The 17803-nt window shown below is 43.6% G+C and overlaps 1 protein-coding gene across 4 annotated transcripts in view; it reads right to left on the minus strand.

Moving 5' to 3' along the window:
- Window positions 1–1676: 1676 nt before the first annotated feature.
- Window positions 1677–17803, minus strand: part of SYBU (syntabulin) — a 40315-nt gene continuing 24188 nt past the window's right edge. The window contains exons 1-5 of one of the 4 annotated variants that reach the window (XM_018913143.3): window positions 11700–11859; window positions 8831–8933; window positions 6191–6394; window positions 5068–5217; window positions 1677–3951 (exon numbers count right to left, since the gene is read on the minus strand). In XM_018913143.3, coding sequence (XP_018768688.1) covers window positions 2853–3951; window positions 5068–5217; window positions 6191–6394; window positions 8831–8871 — 1494 coding nt within the window. In that variant the 5' untranslated portion in view covers window positions 8872–8933; window positions 11700–11859 and the 3' untranslated portion in view covers window positions 1677–2852. Of the gene's footprint in view, window positions 3952–5067; window positions 5218–6190; window positions 6395–8830; window positions 8934–9930; window positions 10671–10718; window positions 10935–11699; window positions 11860–17803 lie in introns of those variants that run through there. The other 3 variants (XM_018913149.3, XM_050970463.1, XM_030236692.2) reach the window with 3 other exon arrangements.

Here is a 17803-nt window from a genome sequence, read left to right on the forward strand (position 1 = left end):
CTGCATGTCCTCTTCATCTGCATGTTTTGAGATAAGACTTTCCAGTGAGGTAGAGGTGTGGGTATGAGCAATTTCTAAACTAAGGAAAAAAGTATGGGAGTTTCTACTGAACTGTTTGGAGGCTGATTATCCTCCCCTAGTTGTGTACAGCACCATTGAGATTCAGGTGAGACATGACTAAGACTTAGTGTAATATTAGAGGGAAAAAAGCAAAGTTGGTATGTTTGGAGCAACAACTGGCATATCCTCTATGAATCATGGAACAAAGACCAAGGTCTGGGACTGGTGCATTATAGTAATTCAGGTGTGGTCTAACAAAGGGTACCTTGAGCTGTTATGTCCTTGCCGTGTGGAGGAGGAAAGGTGGAGGCTTAGAAGTGAGATGAATTTTAAATAGAGATCAGAGCAAAGGCTTTTATCAGGAATGTGATCGGAGTGCTGTCACCTCTCAATGAACATAGTAGTTAAATGTCTTAGGAGAGTTGAACTGACTGAAAAATCTTAAAGGCAGAAAGAAACTTTGACGTTGTTCTGGTTATGAGATCTGCCTATTGGCATCTTAAACGTAAATGTAGTTTTTTGCTGCTGTGTTGCCTCTTGCTGCAAAACCAACAGTGAATGTAACTAGAACTGGAGATCACTTTTTCTTCTAAATTATGGTGCATTTCAGTGTCACTCAAAGATCATTTAAACAATAATGGCTGTGAAAGGAAAATCCAACATTGTAATGACATTGGTAACATCAGGTATAAAATACTGCTGTCTTGGCACTGCACAAACATATTTTGACGTAGGAATAAAATTTTCTGTAATGTGTTTCAGTCCCAAGAAGGGATATTCAGGAATTATGAAAGTCCATGTAGTGTAAAATTCATATTGATATCTCCAACTGGTAATTCTGGTCCCTATAATGTAAAAGCTTTTGAAAGTGACATTGAGTAATATGCAGTGCAGCAGTGTCACAAGGCAAGCCAGATGGCTGCAGGCACCCAAGAAGGTGGGAGAGCATGGAAGACAAAGTTACGGCAATGTCAGCAAGATGCTCTCGTGTCCATCTCTGTTATTACTTCAAATGATATGTTAGAGTTCTCTTCCTTAATGTAATGCTTAATGAAGCCTCTAGAATCTCTGCTGCAAACACAAAATAATTCACCACTCAGGCACCAAAGGGACATGAAAGGTGTGCAAGTCACCTCTGTCAGCATCAGTACCACCCTGCTGAGCGTTGCAAATGCTCCCCACACATGGCCAATTATACTCCTTTGTGGAGTACTCGTAACTTCCTTCCCAAAAGCTCCACGTCAATACATGGCACTGTCACGCTTCCCTCGATCCCTTCTTCTCTGGGTCACTCAAGGAAATACTACACTTGTTTTGCTGAAGGGGAAAACAGGAGGCCAGTGAAGTTTATATGGCCACAGGGGGGGTTGAAAGCTTGGGTGAAGCCAGACAAACCCCACTGTTTTACCTGTTGGGTATAGCATTGCTGTCCTCTGATCTATCCACAGATCTTAGGTTTTGGACATGGAGAATTCATGTTTTGCATGCACACTGAGACCACATGACTGTCAGATGGGTTAAATGCCAGAAGGACTGGTATTGTTCTGGGATTGCAGCGCTGAGGCGTTACAGGTTTCCAGATGATTGCACTGGCTTAGAGATTAGGTCACTTACATCTGTGAAGGCAGTGTGAGGCAGCAGAGTGGGTTGTGTGTGTAACTGCAGCCCAGCTGGAGCCTTTAATCAGCCTGGTGAGTGCTTACACCTGGAACTCTATCCAGGTTTTCTCAGTCTAATTCTGATCTCCTGGAACAGTATCTGATACAGTACGTCCCCTAGCTCAGCCTGTACCTGACAGCTCACCTATAATGGGATACTTTTTTATACCTTTCTATAGTAAAACACTCACACATTTGACATATCTATCATGCTTTACTGAACTTGTGATTATAAAGGTAATTTACAATAAAGCAATTAAATAAACAATAAGTTAAAACACAATACATTTATACATAGTTTTTCAAAGGGCTCAAAAGACTATCAGGTTCCAATACATAAAGACTTTAAAACAACATTAAGAATCAAAGTGTATCCACGCCTATACTTACCATTGTAACAAGTGTTAAGACTCCCAACGATGTACATTTTTGGTTACAGTCCCTGTATATGCACAAGACCAGTGAAATGCTCAAGCAATTGCACAGTTGAGAAGAGCACTACATGAGACAGGCACAAACGATGTGCTGGAAGCTGCCTGGGGAATACGGGTTTTACCTCTAAATTGAATTGACACTTGGGACAACAAATGGAAAGCGCTAGCATGCTTTCTGGAGCACAGGTGTGATACCCAAAGGGAAGGTTAGTGCTGTCTAGAGAAATACCCCACCTTTCTCCAACCACTTGTTCCCTAGTGCATCTCACACTACCCTTGAGCCAGTGCAAAGTACTTGTACATTTGCTCAGTGAACCAACCAGGGAGAGTGACTGAGCTTAATCCTAGCTCAGCAGTGGAACATGAAAGAGCACGAGGCTTGAATTCCTATTTCTCTGGTTATGTTCACTGTGCAGATGTACTGGCACCAGAAAGTCACCAGCACAGGGGAGAGACATGATGCCTGGGAGCAGGAGGACTATTTCTGTAAGCAGCAGTACTGTTAAAAACATCTTGTGGAAGTAAAGGTTCAGCTCATTTATTTTGAAACAAGGAACATGTTTTTAACTGATTTATAGTGCAAATCAAATACTCAAAAGCAAAGGATGGACCCTGCCAGAATATACGTAAGCTTTTATGATCAATCTCATCCCTCTTTCTCTCTGCCTCAGCCAGTAGATGCCCAGGGTCAGAGGAGACTTTAGGTTTTGATATTGAAGGGTGTTCGGCGTAAAGAGTGCAGGGCTACCAGGCAGCAACCACGAAGCAATGCTCCAATATTGTAAATAGGATCTGTTCCTCCTCTCTGAGTACTCAAAGCCCACACAATAGTTGGTACAACAGGGGCTGCTACAGCCAGAAGATCCCCGAGGAGACTGCTGCTCCAGTATCTCCTCTTTATTCCTGTATTAACATACTCAAATGCTTCATCATCATGAGTTTCTGTAAAATCAAGTTCTTTCATGAAACGGTTTTCATTAACTCTGTGCTCCACTTTCCTGCATGGAGACTCCATAGGAGACAAAAGGATGGCAGAATTGGGATCACTTGGGGTCAAGTCCACTATGATACCAGAATCACTGAAGCTTCCAAGAGAAAATTCACCCAGTTCCTTCAGTGAAGAAGGTGGGCTTAGAGGACAGGTGTCTTGAGCTCTGAAGATGTTTTGAATGAGCTGCTCCACATCCAAGCTATATGGCACCACATCAGTCTGGATGGCCTGTTCCACCATCCTGTTGCCTTTTTCTTCTTCCTGGCAATAAGTTAGTTTTCCATCCAGAATGATTTCAAGCATCTCTTCATTTACAGCAGCACTGAAGGGAGCTGGATCACTCAGCTCAGAGGTTGTGGTGGTCAAACTCTCTCCAGATGAGTCAGTCCCGTTAGCTCTGTCCTCACTAAGAAGCAGATCACTGTCTGCCACATCCTCCAGACCTTGGTCCTCTGTGATGGGGCTGTCTGGCAGGGTGGCACTCAATGATAACAGCTTCCCCTCTGAGTCGCTCGTGTACTCCAGGCACTGCTCATCCCTCCCAGAGTGGCTCTGAGCCACCTCCATGCTCTGCAGCAAAGATTCCAGCTTCTTGTTTTGAATGTTTATGTCTAGAAAGTATTTCTGAATTTTTTTGTCTTTCTCAGCCAAGCTGTTTTTCATGCTTTCAATAACCTGCTTGAGTTGTTTAATTTCACTTCTTGCTTCCTTTAGGGCTAGCTCTGCCTCCACACGATTGCACTCTTCTTCGATCCAGTCTTCCCTCATCCGTCCCAGCTGAGCTTTAAGCTCTTCTATTTCTGTTTCCCTGTAGCAAAATAAAAATGATGTAACACTTCTGCTGACTGCTCATTTAAAATCAACGTGAGGCCCCAACCACACAGTGATGGTTCTGCTGCTGAGATGCTCCAAGAAGGAAGCAAATTTCTCCAGGTGCCATTTGTGACCACCTCTGAGAGAGCCAAGATATGCCAGCTGATTGCTAATGGGAGTCACTGACCTCCCCAGGAAACCAGCAGCCTTGTGGGCTGTGCCATGGTCTTGGACAATTTGAGACACAAGTGGTGCCCTCTAGGTCACATCTAACCACTGTAGTGCTTTAAATCTCCCCTGCTGCCTCACCCTGGAGCAAATGGGAAACAGCTGCTTGGATGCTGCCTCCCAGCAGCTTGTCACATACTGCCAGAGCCAATGCTGGCCTTGGACAGCCAGGATCTCAGGTCTGCAGGCACATGGCTGGCTTCCCCCAGCAGGGAGCCAGAAGCTGCTGCAAGCACATGGGGAGCAAGAGCACAGGGTCCCTGGAACTCTGTCTTGGGCTCCATTCAAGCAGCCCTTTGTGCCCCCTTGGGTTGTCTGTGCTGGACAGCCAGCTCTCTGAGTGCAGTTTTAGTAAGAGACATCTGCTGCTGTCTAATGCATGTTGTCACTTCTTGGCTCAGCATCCACACAAAGGGCTACTGTGAAAAATTCAGTATGTAAGTGACAAAAACACAAATAGGCACAGTGGTTTGCTATGAACTTTTCCTTCACTGGGGAAAAGGGGGACATCTGCAGTTCTACTTCACTGAGAGAGGTAGAACAGGACACTATGGTAACTCATGCTGGCAGGTAGAAACTGTTCCTTGTATACAAGGTCTCAATCTAAATCAGACTTGTAAGAAGTTGTCCTTTAAAAGTATTTTATTGTGAAAGTTCCAAGAAGGAAAAAGAGACAGCTATATTTTAAATAAATTCATTTTTCTGCATCCCCTTAGTACACTCTGAAACCTGAAACACTGAAAACAACCTAACCAGACTAATCGTATTTAGAATTTCCTAATGCAAACTTCATTGGTCAAGAAATGAGTGAAAACCCTCAGGATTCCCAACCCTAAATGTTCCCAAATAAATCTTTCTGACTGATTTCTGAAGTGAGGTTTACCTTTCTTTGAGTTTGCTTTCAGATTCCTTCAGCTTGGTTTTCAAATGTCGTACTGCCACTTCCTTCTGCTGCAGAGGAGTCAAATACTGCTCTGGATTTTGTGGCTTAACGCTGTGATTGTCACCACAAGAATTGTATCTCCCTGATCGCCTGAAAAAAACCAAACCAAACCATCACATAACATCACTCTTACAGCTCTTAAGTCCTGGCAGAATGAAAAACATCCTGCTGACTGATAAATGCAAAACATGGCTCATGTGGGGCTCCTCACTGTCCACACAAGTTACGTCACCTTGCAAATCAAAGTACTTGAGTAAACAGCTGATTTGTAGCTACAGTGCAAGATTTACTATTTATTGTACTTGGTTTCAGTGTCATTACATCAAATGAGGCTTTTAACTTTATTTTAAATTTAAAATACCCGGCCATCCCCTCACCCCAAATGGATGGTGTGCCCAAGAACAGGCAGGGCAAGGGCACCCATCTACAGCCAGCCAGGCAAGGCAGCCCAAGGACTAAGTTCAGCTCCACACAGGATTTATAAAGCTGAGCACACTGAAATTTACACTCATCCTGTCTAGCTCTGGGTGTGTATCTTACATGCTTGGCTGCTCAGTTGTCTGGGAGAGAGGGCAACAGCAGCAGCATGATAGCCATTCCTTCTCTGCAACACGTGTCACATGCCCTGGCAGGTATCTGTATTCTTTCCTACACAGGAAACTGCACTCCTCAGGGAGGTGCCTAAGGCTAGGCGGGGTGAATTTTCACCCAAGTGTATCATGTTTCCTACACTACCCCACCCAATTCTCTTTGAAGTGAAAAGAACCCTACAACAAACAAACCAGTAAATCCTCATGAGAACTGATGGCATGAAATACCCTGCCTTGGAGTGAAAACCATCTGCAAAGGACTTTGACTTACAGTAAACTTGAATTTTACAGTGCTGAAACAATAAAGCTTTTACATGGTATGGAGAACCTTGTTGACAAGTCACCTATAGAGTCATCATAACTATGGTGAGGAGCCAGATGACCTGCATGGCAACTCCTGCAGCTGATCCCACACTACAGTGCAGAGAGAGTGTCAATGTACCCAACACCAGGACGCTGAAACACAGACTTGCCTCATCACTGGACTGCTGTCACTTCCTTTGTATGAGCCTGAGTTGCTGCTGCTGGCTGAAGAAGCCCTGTAACTCTGATGGATGTTAGCAGGACTCAGATGGTTTTTGCACAGTGTTGATGAAGCGTCCTTTCCATGTGAAGCAGGTGGACTGGCCCCAGACTTGTAGGATAAGGATCCATTATTCCGACCATAAGGACCACGACTGGAGAAGAACCAAAATGGTCAAAGCATTATTCTCATCACACAACCCATTATATGTCTTATTTTACACACAAAGTTCTCTAAACAATAAACCAGAGAGATAACTGTAAGTTGCTACAAAGAAATAAAGCTCTGACATGATCAGCCACTGCATGTTCTTTCACTGGCAGGAGGCTCTCAGTCTGAATTACGTGTTCTAAGGAAATCTCAGCCATTTCACATCTCTCTGTGGACAGCACAGTTCCCAGTGACTCCATCAGATCATCCACATTCCCTGAATCTCTGACTCTGTTAAGCAAGGAGAGGCCTGTGGTCTGGACTAAAGCCAAAAGAACCACACTCCAGCTTTCCTGGCCAGGCCTGCAGAGTGGTGCCTGTGCACAGAGGGTTGCTCTAAGACTGCTTTCATGCTCCTCGGCAAGCAGCCTGAGAGATCACAGTGTGCAATGAAAACAGATTTTGTTTGGGCCACTGTTCTTTTCTGCCTTTGGCATACTGGGTGCTTCATCTGTCATGGTCAGCTATTCATTCACTTCGATACAGTCTGAGCCCCATGGAGAGCAGGCTGAAATAGTGTTAAAAGAGACAAAGGAAAGCACAGTATTTTCCTTTTTTCTTCCAGTCTTTCTCATACATATTTACCTTTTTCTTTCAATTCTTTATTAAAGAATCTGTCAACTGTGTGTGCTTGAAAGCAATTGGTATCCTCCCTGCCTGACATCTGCCCAAGGGCTGGAGTGCTCCGAGGCCAGCTTCCCGGGATGTGCCCCTTTCCTGCTCACTTGGTTTGTCATCCTACACTACTATACTGTTACCTTCACTCTTCCATTGAAGCGGTGGTAATGAAAGGGCAGGTTTAAAAAAAGTAAAATAAAAAAAATTCCAAACACAAAATACCAGAAAAAGGCAAACCCAGCCAGCAAAAGAGAAGGCTTGAATAAAAAAATCAAATACCACAGAATTATGAAGCAACATCTCTTCTTTAAATTGTTTCACTTGGTTTTTTTCCCTTCTCAGCAAATGGAACAGTTTATAAGGAACAGATGGTTGAGTGGCTGCTGTGAACCTTCATCACAGTGCTGTGGTTTGGGTGATTTTGTAATTATTTTACAATTAAGTACAGGACTGTGGTTTGTGACAACACTGAAGTGTTTCACAGCAAGAACAGTTAAAAAAGAACACATTGCAAAGGAAATATCTCTTTCCACTTCATACAGTGTATCATCAGCTCTGGTGTGTGGCAGAACTTGCAGAGACTGTGCTTAACATAGCAGGGCATCTGAAGGAGCCTTATTACAGAGGATTTCTGTCCAATACAGGATATCAGTATGCTCTAGTTTAAAGTTATATTAAAATGCCCAGTAGTATATGAAATGACACAGAATCTGACTGAAATAGTGTGATTTTGGGGCTTCATATTATACTTAGTACCATTTTCCCACAGCCAGTAACTTTACTTGTTGAATGTAATCTGAGGGAACTCAAGTAGTGTTTATTTTTCTATGAGTCTGATGATACAGATAGGAAAGTGCTCTCAAGGCCTCATTCTGACAGCCCCTCTGTGCCGGGCACACCGCGACCTTCAGGACGCCGGCGTGACCCAGGCACACGGGAACCCTGCTGCCATCCCAGCCTGCCTGCAACCCTGCTGCCATCCCAGCCTGCCTGCAACCCTGCTGCCATCCCAGCCTGCCTGCCAGCTCTTCCACCACAGGCAGGAAACCAGTCCTGTCCCTGTCAACTCCTTCCTCCTGCTCCACAAAATGTAACCAGCAGGGATTGCGTGGGCAGAACACAACGTGCGCTGCTCCATCCCAATGCCCGTGTTCTCAAGCTGCCTTCTGTAAGAAATTATCTGTGAATTTGCAATTCACAGATAATTTCTTACAGAAATCTTACAGAAATCTTTCATGAAAGGTTCACTTAGACAGATGACTATGATATAATTTTTTTAAAAACTGCCTATAGGCTGGGCAAGTGTATTTCAGAAAAAAAATCCAACATGAAAGGCAATACTGTCTACTTCTTACAACAAAAAATAAGATCATGATCTGGAAAGGTGTAAGCTCAGCTGACAATTTATGACAGAGATAAAACAAATTGTTAGGACCAAAAGGTTTAGATTAACTGGTTAGAAATACTGCTGTTAACGGACACACCCAGCTCTCTCTCCACTCCAGCCAATGCCTTTTCTGCCTTACCTGATTCTATTTCCCATACTTGCCATGAATAAACAAAAAACCCCCAACAGCTGGCAGATCTGGCATACTGACAATTTTTGTGCACTGAATGCAGCATTTTTTTCTTTCTTGTATTGCAATTCTCACCAGTGTACAACCCAAGAGCCTTGTGTTAACCCAACTGTTCTAAAATGCAAGACCTTACACATTAGTCTATCTCTGCACTAGCAATATTCAGGAAAAACTGCTTTGCTTACTTGCGAGAAAAAGAAGATCTCTTGCTTCCAGCAGCTGACATATGGACTTCAGGTGCTGAAATACTGCCTGTGCTGCTTGAAGAGCTAAAATCGGCTTCACTGCCTGGAAAGGAAAAGGAAAGAGTGAAAACATGGAAATTATAAGTCAAAGATTGTTTTCAAAATAATAGTGAATCACAAGCATCCTTCCTTTGTCTGTTCTGGGTGAATTTCAGAAGTTGCATGGATTTTCAAACATCCCTGGGGACAAGAGCTGGATTTGTTCCAGATTTTCCCAATTTCTTCAGAACTGGCACTTTAACAAGAGCAGAAAAAAACACATTTGGACACAAAATCCTCACACTGCAGAAGCCATTTTAGGTCTCAGACAGGAACACTTGTTATGACAACCTGTTTGCTCTCTCACAGACATCGACAGATGAATGAGGCTGCTCACGTGGCTCCTTCAGGAGCACAGTGATTAGGAACACACCACTGTAACTGGGTATTTCTCATGCTTCAAACCATGGAGAAACACTGCTCACTGCTTCTGTTTTGCTTTCTCAGATAACATAAATGTACATATATATATATATATATATATAGGTATAAACCTGTACAGGCTAATGGTATATCAATACACATTTATCTACACACATATGGAGATTTTCATGTGGTACAGAAGCATAGTGAGGAGTTCTAATAACCTTAAAATAATCCAGTAATCACATGTAGGTCTCAAGTGCTTCTCAGGTACCAAGTCATCTGATTACTGATTTTCTATGGATCACACCTTTTATTTCACAAGCTCTGGCATATACAAGGAAAACTACTCTCATTTTGCTAAGGTAGATAGATGTACTAAGAAACTCTTATCCTCTGGAAGACAAACACACCAAAGCTGTACATTTTTTTCCAATCTGTCAGTCTAATGGCAAACATCCTATGCGATACCCAGGTCTCATGCTGTTTAGCCACAGTAATGAATGGTGACTTTAGCTGAGGGGATGGAAATAACTCTCCAACATCCTTTAAGCAGCTGACCAAGCACAGCATTTGTCACCTGGGAATTTCTGGATGTCATCCCATGGCTAGACATCCCCAAGCCAGCAGCTACAAACTTGCCATTTTTGCTATCTTTTCCACACAGGAGAGATGCAGCTGGAGCCACCATCATCCGCTGCAGTTAGATCTTCTAGTCCTCAATCTCTCTTAAATTCTACACAGAGGTGATGGTGAAAGGTGCATCTTTCACCCTGAACACCTGAGACTGGGAAAAGGGTTTGTCAGAGCCTACCTTCACAGCCTTAAAGAGGCTGAGACAGCCAGGAACCATTCTTACCATTGGGCAACACTTAGCAACGTAGGAGAAGGTGTGAATGGATTTAACCTAGTACCTTCCCCACCTCATGACATCTAAGATCAGCCTCTATTTCTCTGTGCCTCTGCATCAGCCCATCCCAGGATATTCCTCAGCCCAATTTCAAAGTGCTCAGATAACAAAGCTTAGCTCTTCAAAAGGGGATCCCAGGGACTCAGCTCTAGCACCTCTAACCAGCTCCATACTCAGTACAACGCCCCTGATAATCAGACCCAAGCCACCACACCCATAACCAGATCAGAGCTGTGTGCAAATTTGCAAGGGGAAAGGAAAGCAGCAAAGCTACTTGGTTTCACAGAGTATTTATATCATGTTTACATATGTAAATGTGAGTGACCCTCTCCTTGGGAAGCAAAATAATCATGGGACATGACATTCTTAGATGCAATGGAGTTTTCCTGATAAACAAAATATCCCCATCTACAAGACTAACAGACACTCCAAATAACCTCTTGGTATCACACTACACCCAAAACTACTTTTCTAAACAAGACCCAAACAGGTAAACACGTCACACAGATGTCATACCTCTGGTGTTCTGATCCCCAAAACATTCCTGTGCTTGCAGGACACCAGCAGCTTTCCCAAGGCAAGTCCTAGCTATGGCACAGAGAGCAGGAGCCCTAGCCAAGGTTCATCTCTGGGTAAGCAGATCACATCATAATCAGATCTTGCTATCGAAAGCATTGCCGAGTAGCAAGGCTTAACAATTGCCTCTCCCTGACCTGCCTGGCCTGGAGCACCAAGAGCTGCAGGGCTGGGCACTGCTGGTAAGAGCCAGCGGAGCCTGAAAACACAACCACACCATCAGCAGAGCTTTCTGAAAGACTGAACTGCATCTGAGACCAGGAACTGTGTCTGCAAAGCATGAACTAACCTTTCTGGCCCCAGTTCTAATAACAGCTACACACAAGCTTAACACTTCGCACAGGAGACTACTTATGTTTAAAATTAGGCATGTGGCTATTTATAGGATCTTTGAGAACATTTTATAAGTTAAAGGGGTCACTGCTAGTAATGGTTCCAAGTGTACAAATGATGTTCAAGCTAGTTTTGTGTGTAGCAGAGCATGACAGCAATGTTATTAGGAGACCTTAAAAAACATCTTTTCCCATTTGATAGACATCTCTGAGCAAAATAACATGGCACCTATCCATAAAATAGCCATTGCAACATATTCTCCTGGGTAGGCGTGACTTCTGTCTTACAAATATCTTAACAAAACATGAAACTTTATGTCTAGCAGCAGTGCAGGCAAGAGCTGAACACGGCTTCTCGTTCTCCTAATGCCATTCTCCAGGCTGACAGCGTCCTAAGGATGACTCTTGATTATTTTTGTCACTGTGACTATGTAATGGCAAAAACTCACACATGTAAGCTCCAGAACAGCCCATTAATTTAGTGCCAACAATGAAAGAGACTGACATTTCTCAACCCCGCATTCCTTTGTCCTAACTGGCTGTAACACTTGCTTAGCTCCAATCACTTTTCTCTTAAAAGGACTCTTACCCCTTCCTGCAAAAGATGCTACCCGTTGAGTCACCAGCTTCAGCAGTATGTCATCTGGAGTTCACTCATTCATGTTCTTCCAGGCTGCAGCCATCAGTGTCCCAGCCCATGGAGCCAGCCCGGTGTCGGCGCTGGGCAGCCTGTCCTCCGGCCTCCCCCCGTCCGGCAGCGGGCTCCCAGCAGCACGCCCACGCTATGGGAGCAGAGCTCTGCACTGCTCTGTGCAATGGGAGGAACAGCACAGGGATGGCCAACCAAGTACCGTCACATTTTCCAGGCTTGCTCTTTGCTGGCAATGGGTATCTGAGAAGCAAGAGAGCAATCCGGCAGAGCCCAGCGCTCTTTACCGCTCGCTGGGCTGCGGCACAGAGCTGAGAGCGCTCTGCAGGCAGCATCACGCTCTGTGCTGCCTTTTCGCCTCCTTGCTGCCCTGACAGCATCGTGACAACCGCCGGGCTCGGCTGACACCGAGGGAGCAGAAGGGAGCCCGTGCCAGCTGCGGTGCTGGGTAATGGAGCCGAGCGGGCAGCATGGAGCCGAGCGGACAGCGCCACCCGGGCAGAGGCGCACAGGGTGGCCACGGTCCGGCAGACGCGTGTGGCATCTGCCACCATTGCTCGGGGAGCTCACGCTCTCCTGTCGCAGCACAGGAATCATCTGGGAGACTCTTACGAATGTCTCAAGGGCAGGTTTCCCATCCTGCATCTGATACAGTGAGAGATTTGGGGGCGGGATTGAGGAGCGGTAGAAGGAGCCGCCTGTGCGGGGGCCGCTCCGCCCCCAGCTGGCACGGCCGCGTGTTTACCCCAGCGGCGCAGGGCGGCCACCGCGCCGCGCTCTGGGCGTGGAAAAGCCTCACCTTGAACCGAATCCTCTGCCCTGCCTCAGCCAGAGCGCAAGGACAACAGCGGGACAGCTCCCTCTTAACAGGAGTGTCTCACCCCTTCCTGCAAAAGATGCTACACGTTGTCACCAGCTTCAGCAGTACGTCATTTGGAGTTCATACATATACATATACATATACATATACATATACATATACATATACATATACATATACATATACATATACATATACATATACATATACATATACATATACATATACATATACATATACATATACATATATTATATATTACATAATACATTATGCAGGTCATGTTTCTGGAGTCAAAAGATACATTTTGTACACCAGAAACGACCTAGGAAAGAAAACTACACTGCTCACATGCACTGAAAAATGTAAAAAAAAAAAAAATGCTGCAGAGAAGCAGTGAAATCTTACTTTAACATATCAGGCTTTTCTTCAAAACACACCCTTAAAAATGACATATCTTTATATGTATATCAGTCTTGAAGTAGGTTTTGCATATAGCCAGTGAAACAGAGCTGTAAAAAAAAACCAGTGCTGACAAAACCAGCTTGTCCTCAAACTGTAAAGCATTTAAATTTGCTGATCTTTCTTGCCTTCAGAAGCACTTTGTGACACAGCCAAGTGACCAAAATATGCATACATATTAACCACTTTGGTGCAGTTACTTGAGGAATAAGTGGCATGCTGTCTCTCTAGACCCCCAGAGCTTGGGCCTGACTGTGTGAAAAAATATCCAGCAAGGTCATTAGAAGCATCTGGAAAAGTAGAGAGAATTCAGTTGTAATGCCCACTAATGAAAGGACCTGTATTTTTAAGAGATTTGGTTCAATTTATCTTGAGAACTTTAACTCCCAGCTACATCTCTAGCTCCAGTATTTAACAGCATAAGCAGTATCTTTCCAGAAGCACTAATGCTGCTTTTATTTTTATATTTAATATGGGGTTGTTCCTGCAAGATTTTGTACACCACAAATGACCTAGGAAAGAAAACCACACTGTTTACATGCACTGACAAATGTAAAAAAAAAAAAAAAAAACCAAAAATAAACTGCAAAGAAGCAATGAAATTTTGCTTTAACATTTCAGGTTTTTCTTCAGGTAACACCCTTAAAAATGACCCATTTTGAAGCAAAGTCTCCTAGTGGGAAATGTGCTAAATTCAAAGTGTCAACACTTTAGATGACAGTGGGTTTTGGTTCCAGTCCCTGGCCTTTGAATTTGACTTAGGATTATAGTATGGGAGACTCTTATTTTGGACTTAACTATTACATTTCTCACTGAACAGTAACTGGGTAAAAGCAGATGTAACCATGAGAGCAAGGAACAGGTCACAGCTCTCCTCCATGTGGACTGCTGTAATCTTTGGGTGACAAAAGCTGTTCTCACATGCTCTTACCTGTGCTGGTGTCAGTCTCTCCACTATAATGAGATGGGAGGAAGCTGAGGATGCCCAGTAGGGTGCACTGGTTCAGGAACTCTTAGGATTAGTGTAGATTTGGGCTCCTTTGGTCTAAAGAGGCACTGGACTCAGATCTTTTCCTCAAGCTCTAACTGCTCAGGTGTGACCCAGCACAGACTGGTAGCACTGCCCATATTTCAGAGGAATGAACCCTGCTGGATGCCTGCACTCACAGAGATGGTCTGGCTCTGGTATGGAGGTTCACAGTGAATCCAAGGCATGCATGTGGGCACACCCAGGACTACAAGCAGGTGACTAAGTCTGGAACATGGGCACTTCTCCCTGGCCTCTCCTGTGAGCATGTCTGGCATGCTCTCTGCTATGAATCTTGGATTTTAGTGCCTAATCACCCCTCTGGTTTTATACGAGGTTTAGTCATCAAACTCACATTTGTGAGTTGTGCTCCACGAATAATGGCAAGAAACTGGGTACAGCAATGTCTGGCATCCTCAGTCCTATGGCAAGAGGCATCCCTTCCCTATCCCACTGCACTGGCCAATGAATGAAGCCACCACTCCCACTCAAGGGCTTGACAGTGCTCCCTCAGCAGACAGGTCTGTGGTCACATTTCAGCTGAGTGCTTGGCCCAGTAACAGCTAGCATCTTGGGCAGCTGGCAGAGATGCAGTCAGAGGGGATGTGGAGAGAAACTTTGGGTGTGGGTCTCCATAAATTGTTCAAACATGTTGGGCAAGAAGACTTCCAGCTTAAAACCAGACAGACTTTTGGGAAGGACTGCAACACAGATTCTGCTTCCTGTGTTTTGGATCAAAATGCAATTTTACAAATGATTATTTATCTTGATTTTTGCTCATTTTTCTTGCTTATTCTTTTTACTTTGAAAGAAGGATTGTTATCAAATAATTAATCTCATTAAGTGGTTTTGTGATCTAAGTACTATAGTTTTAGTAGTAATCTGAACCACACTAATGCAAATTATAAGCATTACAGATCTCAACATGAATACATAATGTGACTTATGTATTCTGTGAAACCACAATCAATCAAGCTCTTCTCTCAAAACAGTCACTACAAAATAATTACTGACATTGGCTGAGAGCCATCATGCATATTCTGCATATCACTATGATCTGGGCTTGTGTTTTTCTTAATTGTTTCTAATTCACTGGTTTGTAGAGAAGCCAAAAGTGGATGTTGAAACAGACAAAGAGCATTACAAGTTAGAGTTTTTTGCTGCTTTATGTATTTTTAAGGCTATTTTTCATATAAAAGTCAGCTTGACCTAATTATTTTTTGTGCTTCTGTATGGAGCTTGAGCCATTCTAACAACACCTTAAAAACGACTCCCACAATTTCACTCTTCTGAGCCTGAAGTGACCTTTGTCAGGGGGAACATATGCTCATGGAGCAGAAGGGAAGAGTCTGGGGAACTTATCTTCATGTTCAAACAAAAAGGCCCTTTGTTATCAGAGACAGAAGGATGCTGCTTTCCTACACCAACCTCAATACAAACATTGAGACTGGAGGTCCAAAAAATACACTGGGAGTTTTATAACGTAATGCTAAACTTGCATTTGACAGTTTTATAAATTATATCTTTAATCCACCTATGGACAAGTTTATTTTATAAGCAGTATCACCTCAGGGGATTTTTTTATGTACTGGGCAGTCCTATTTGGTCTGTTTGAAGGGAAATGGATAGGCTGGTCAGAAGTATTTTTAGGAACTGGAAAATGTCATCTTTGGCAGGGATAACCTAGCAGTACACAGAGAGGCAGCAAACTTCATCACAGACTGGGAAAAGATCCCAGCCCTCCTGTCACGTTGGTGGCAGAAGTTTAACAAAGGGCTTTCAGAGGGCCCCTCAACACATCTCCCAAATCTGGTTCCTGTGTGCAAGGAGGAGGGCACAGTGTATCTGCAAGTGTGTGAAACTGCATGCAAAACCCGATTCAAGTGAAAGCTTCTGCATAGTCACCCTTAATATAAGACATATGGTTTTCATTTTAATGTGCATAAAACATTTTAAATCAGTTCGACATGTTTTCAACGGGCAAGGGAAAAACACTGAAAAGAGAAACATATCTGGGGGGTAACTGATGAAACAACCCTGCAATTCCAGGATGAAAAGCAAAATTTGTTATAAACGAATAAAATATTTACTGTAACACACATGTGGATATAATTACAAAAAACTAATGAAGTTCAAGTGCCATCTGTTGAAAAGAACAGCAAAACCTTACACAACTGGTTGCATAAACTCTATTTTTTACAATAACAAATCCAAGCTAGGTCTGAGGCCAATACATTTCAAGTTAATACTGCCATCATTTGCTGCTTTTTTTCACTCTTAGTGTTGAGAAGCAAAAATGACAGACAAGAAGCCTGTGCTTTTTCAGCTTATTAATCCTTGCAGGTTTGTGGTCAAGCTGTGTTCCACCAGCTCTAGCAAACAGAACACAGCCTGCCCAGATTTCAAAAGCCAACAGCTTCCTATTATTTACAGAATCTAAGAAAGGTGGAACACAGACCTGCAATGAAGTGCCTCAGCATGGAAGCAAGACAATGTAATACTAATAAAATATGAAACAAACCTGGCAGAATTTTCATTTTTTACAAATATATTTTATGTAATGGCGTATATAAAATACACTATGATAAAGCAGGTTTGCTATTTTTTATGCCACATTAAAGGCAGTACATTTCAGAGTCCTTGGGGAAGCCATGTCCACCTTGCAGTGGCTGGAGGCTGAATGTACAAAACCAGGTCGGGTCTCCAGCTCCTGGGGAGAGTTATGGCAGTTTTGGAACTGGTGCTCTCCCTAACTGCCTTCTCAGCTGGGAACCACCTCCTAACAGTTTCACTCAGCAAAGCTCCTCAGCTCTGCCAAACTCATTTCTGTGCATGCCTAGAAGCAGGTCAGCTTAAAAAGTAGTGAACAGTTTGGTGCCTCTTTCTAAAGACCTGGGTAGGTGTTTCACATTACACCACATAAATCAGGATCCACAGAAAACAAACCCAATGACAGCTATTTTATGCAGGCTGCTTTTCTTGGGAAAGAAGGGCTCCACCTGGGATTCTTAGGGCCGGGCTTAGCTTTGAACTGGGAGGATGCTGCACATGATCTCCAAATCACCCCCCCCAGGAGCAGAGCATCCAGCAATAAGAACTTGATAAAGAGATGAGGCCCCATCCTTGCTGCTTATCACACCCTTCTCCAGCTCCTCCATAAAAACACCTAGTAGTTTGGAATACCTTCTTCATTAACTCCTGCTACATGGGTGAAATCCATACAGGCTGAATTTCCCACAGTTCCCACCTCCATCAGAAGGCTCCACCCTGCACACAACACAGCTGAGAAAAACTGTTCTCTGCAGTCTAGAGTTTCAGCAAAGTTGGGAAACTTCTACCTAGTTGTTCTGGCTGTGTGTTTTGTTTTATGAGTATTGTGGTTTCTTTACTGGAACAGGGACTGGACATGCACTTTTCCTTTCTCCTAGTTTCTTCCCAAGATCAGCATTCTTTACTTCAAGGGACAACCAAAACAGATTGAAGACATCTAAAGTACAGCTTCATTGGGATTTAGATATCTATGAACATAAAAGCAAGTAAAATACCACTACTTAAACAGGCCAGATGTTTAAAATGACACCACTATCTGCAAAGATCTGATAAGTAGTTTATGCTTGACCTTCCTTTGCTGAGCTCAGTCACCACCCACTCACCAATGCCTTTATACGACACTGAAATCAAGCGAGATTTGCATGACTAAAATAAAGACATTCCTTTAGCTTTCCATCCCTATAC

This window comes from Serinus canaria, chromosome 2 (genome assembly GCF_022539315.1).
Source record: "Serinus canaria isolate serCan28SL12 chromosome 2, serCan2020, whole genome shotgun sequence".
Taxonomy (NCBI): domain Eukaryota; kingdom Metazoa; phylum Chordata; class Aves; order Passeriformes; family Fringillidae; genus Serinus; species Serinus canaria.